The sequence below is a fragment of the Poecilia formosa genome, unplaced genomic scaffold (assembly GCF_000485575.1).
Source record: "Poecilia formosa unplaced genomic scaffold, Poecilia_formosa-5.1.2 Scaffold781, whole genome shotgun sequence".
NCBI classification, from domain to species: domain Eukaryota; kingdom Metazoa; phylum Chordata; class Actinopteri; order Cyprinodontiformes; family Poeciliidae; genus Poecilia; species Poecilia formosa.
Window position 1 is genome coordinate 70,639 of NW_006800720.1, and position 1,420 is coordinate 72,058.

Here is a 1,420-nt window from a genome sequence, read left to right on the forward strand (position 1 = left end):
TGTAAAGTTCGGTCCATTTACCTGTATTAGCTTACTGGCACATTGGCCACATTCAATATGGCGGACGCCGTGAAGTATTGCAGCAACGGGCCGACCCGCTCCATGACCTCTGACCCTGCTCCATGAGGTGTCTACGTATTTGTGTCTATGGTGCATACGGGGTCCAGATGACCTCCACCCTTTGCCTCCACCGGGGAAACCCCGCCCACTCACATTTTGACGTAGGGGTCAGAGAATCCGTTGACGTCCATGGCCGCCAGGTGAGCGCAGCGCCTCACGCCGACACAGAGGGCGCCGCTGAGCCGCCCTTCACCTCCATCAGCGCCATCCAGACAGGCGGAGGGCAGGAACTGCAGCGAGAGCAGCAGACGACCTCGCTCCTCCAGGCTGTGCAGCTGCTCGTTCTCCCACTGCAGACAGCACCAGTGAAACCAATTCAATTAAACCAGTTCATTTAAACCAGATGCAGTTAAAAAGGGCCCAGACTAACTGGGACCTCTGGGACACTGGGCTGGTTTGAAACTCCAGGACTGAAAATGAGTCCCACCAGTTAAACCAGACAGAAGGTCAACTGCAGGTCAAATGGGGAGCCTCTTCTCCTGCGCTGGGCTCCATTGAAGCTCGTCTCTCTGCGTCGGTCCGATCAGAACCGCGTTTGATCCTCCGTGTTCGTCCTTCCTGACCCGCGGCAGCATCGGGTCGGATCCGTCCTGCAGCTTCGGCTGGTATTCGGCTCCACAGCAGCTGAGAAAATGAATCCAGATGGAAGCAGAAGCTCTCTGTGTCTGAAGCGAGTTCAGTTCAGCAACTTCTGCTGACATCAACTCTCAGGTGGTGGGAAGTGTCTTTAGATAGCCGGTTCCAGGCTGACAGAGCTGGTGCACAGATTCCCCATCAGAGTGAGACATCTGTGTTCAGAGTGGAGCTCTGAGCCGCAGAGCATCCAGATCTCCTGACAGCTGGAGTCAAAATCTGCTGCTGATTATCCAAAAGGATGAAATGAAACAGCTTTCTTTCTTTTCTAAACGTTCAGGGTGGAAACCAGCTGCAGCTTTAAACCCTCACAGCTCTGAGCTGCTGACATCAGCATCAAACTGACCAAAACAAGAATTTATCAGCGTTTCTCCTCAGTGTCTGAGCTAAGTGGAGCATAGACACTTCCCACAGCTACAGTCTGTATTCACACATTTCCTCTGTTTCCCCCGAATTTTTCTGACCAAACAAACATTCATGAGAAACAAAGAAAAGAGAAAAACCTTTAAACCTCCCTGCTGGTGAGAGCGCTACGCAACGGAAACCAAAGAATGGATGAATGGATGGTATATGGGGCAAAAGTGATGACAATTCTAGGGGCCCTGACCAGCAGGGGGCCCTCCACAATTTAATTATTTATATTTTGTTCATAGACATAAAATAAAAA

The 1,420-nt window shown here is 51.3% G+C and overlaps 1 protein-coding gene across 1 annotated transcript in view; it reads right to left on the reverse strand.

Moving 5' to 3' along the window:
- Nucleotides 1-1,420, reverse strand: part of LOC103131523 (double C2-like domain-containing protein alpha) — a 15,437-nt gene that overhangs the window by 7,375 nt on the left and 6,642 nt on the right. The window contains exon 4 of the mRNA XM_007543190.2: nucleotides 214-410. Coding sequence (XP_007543252.1) covers nucleotides 214-410 — 197 coding nt within the window. The remainder of the gene's footprint in view (nucleotides 1-213; nucleotides 411-1,420) is intronic.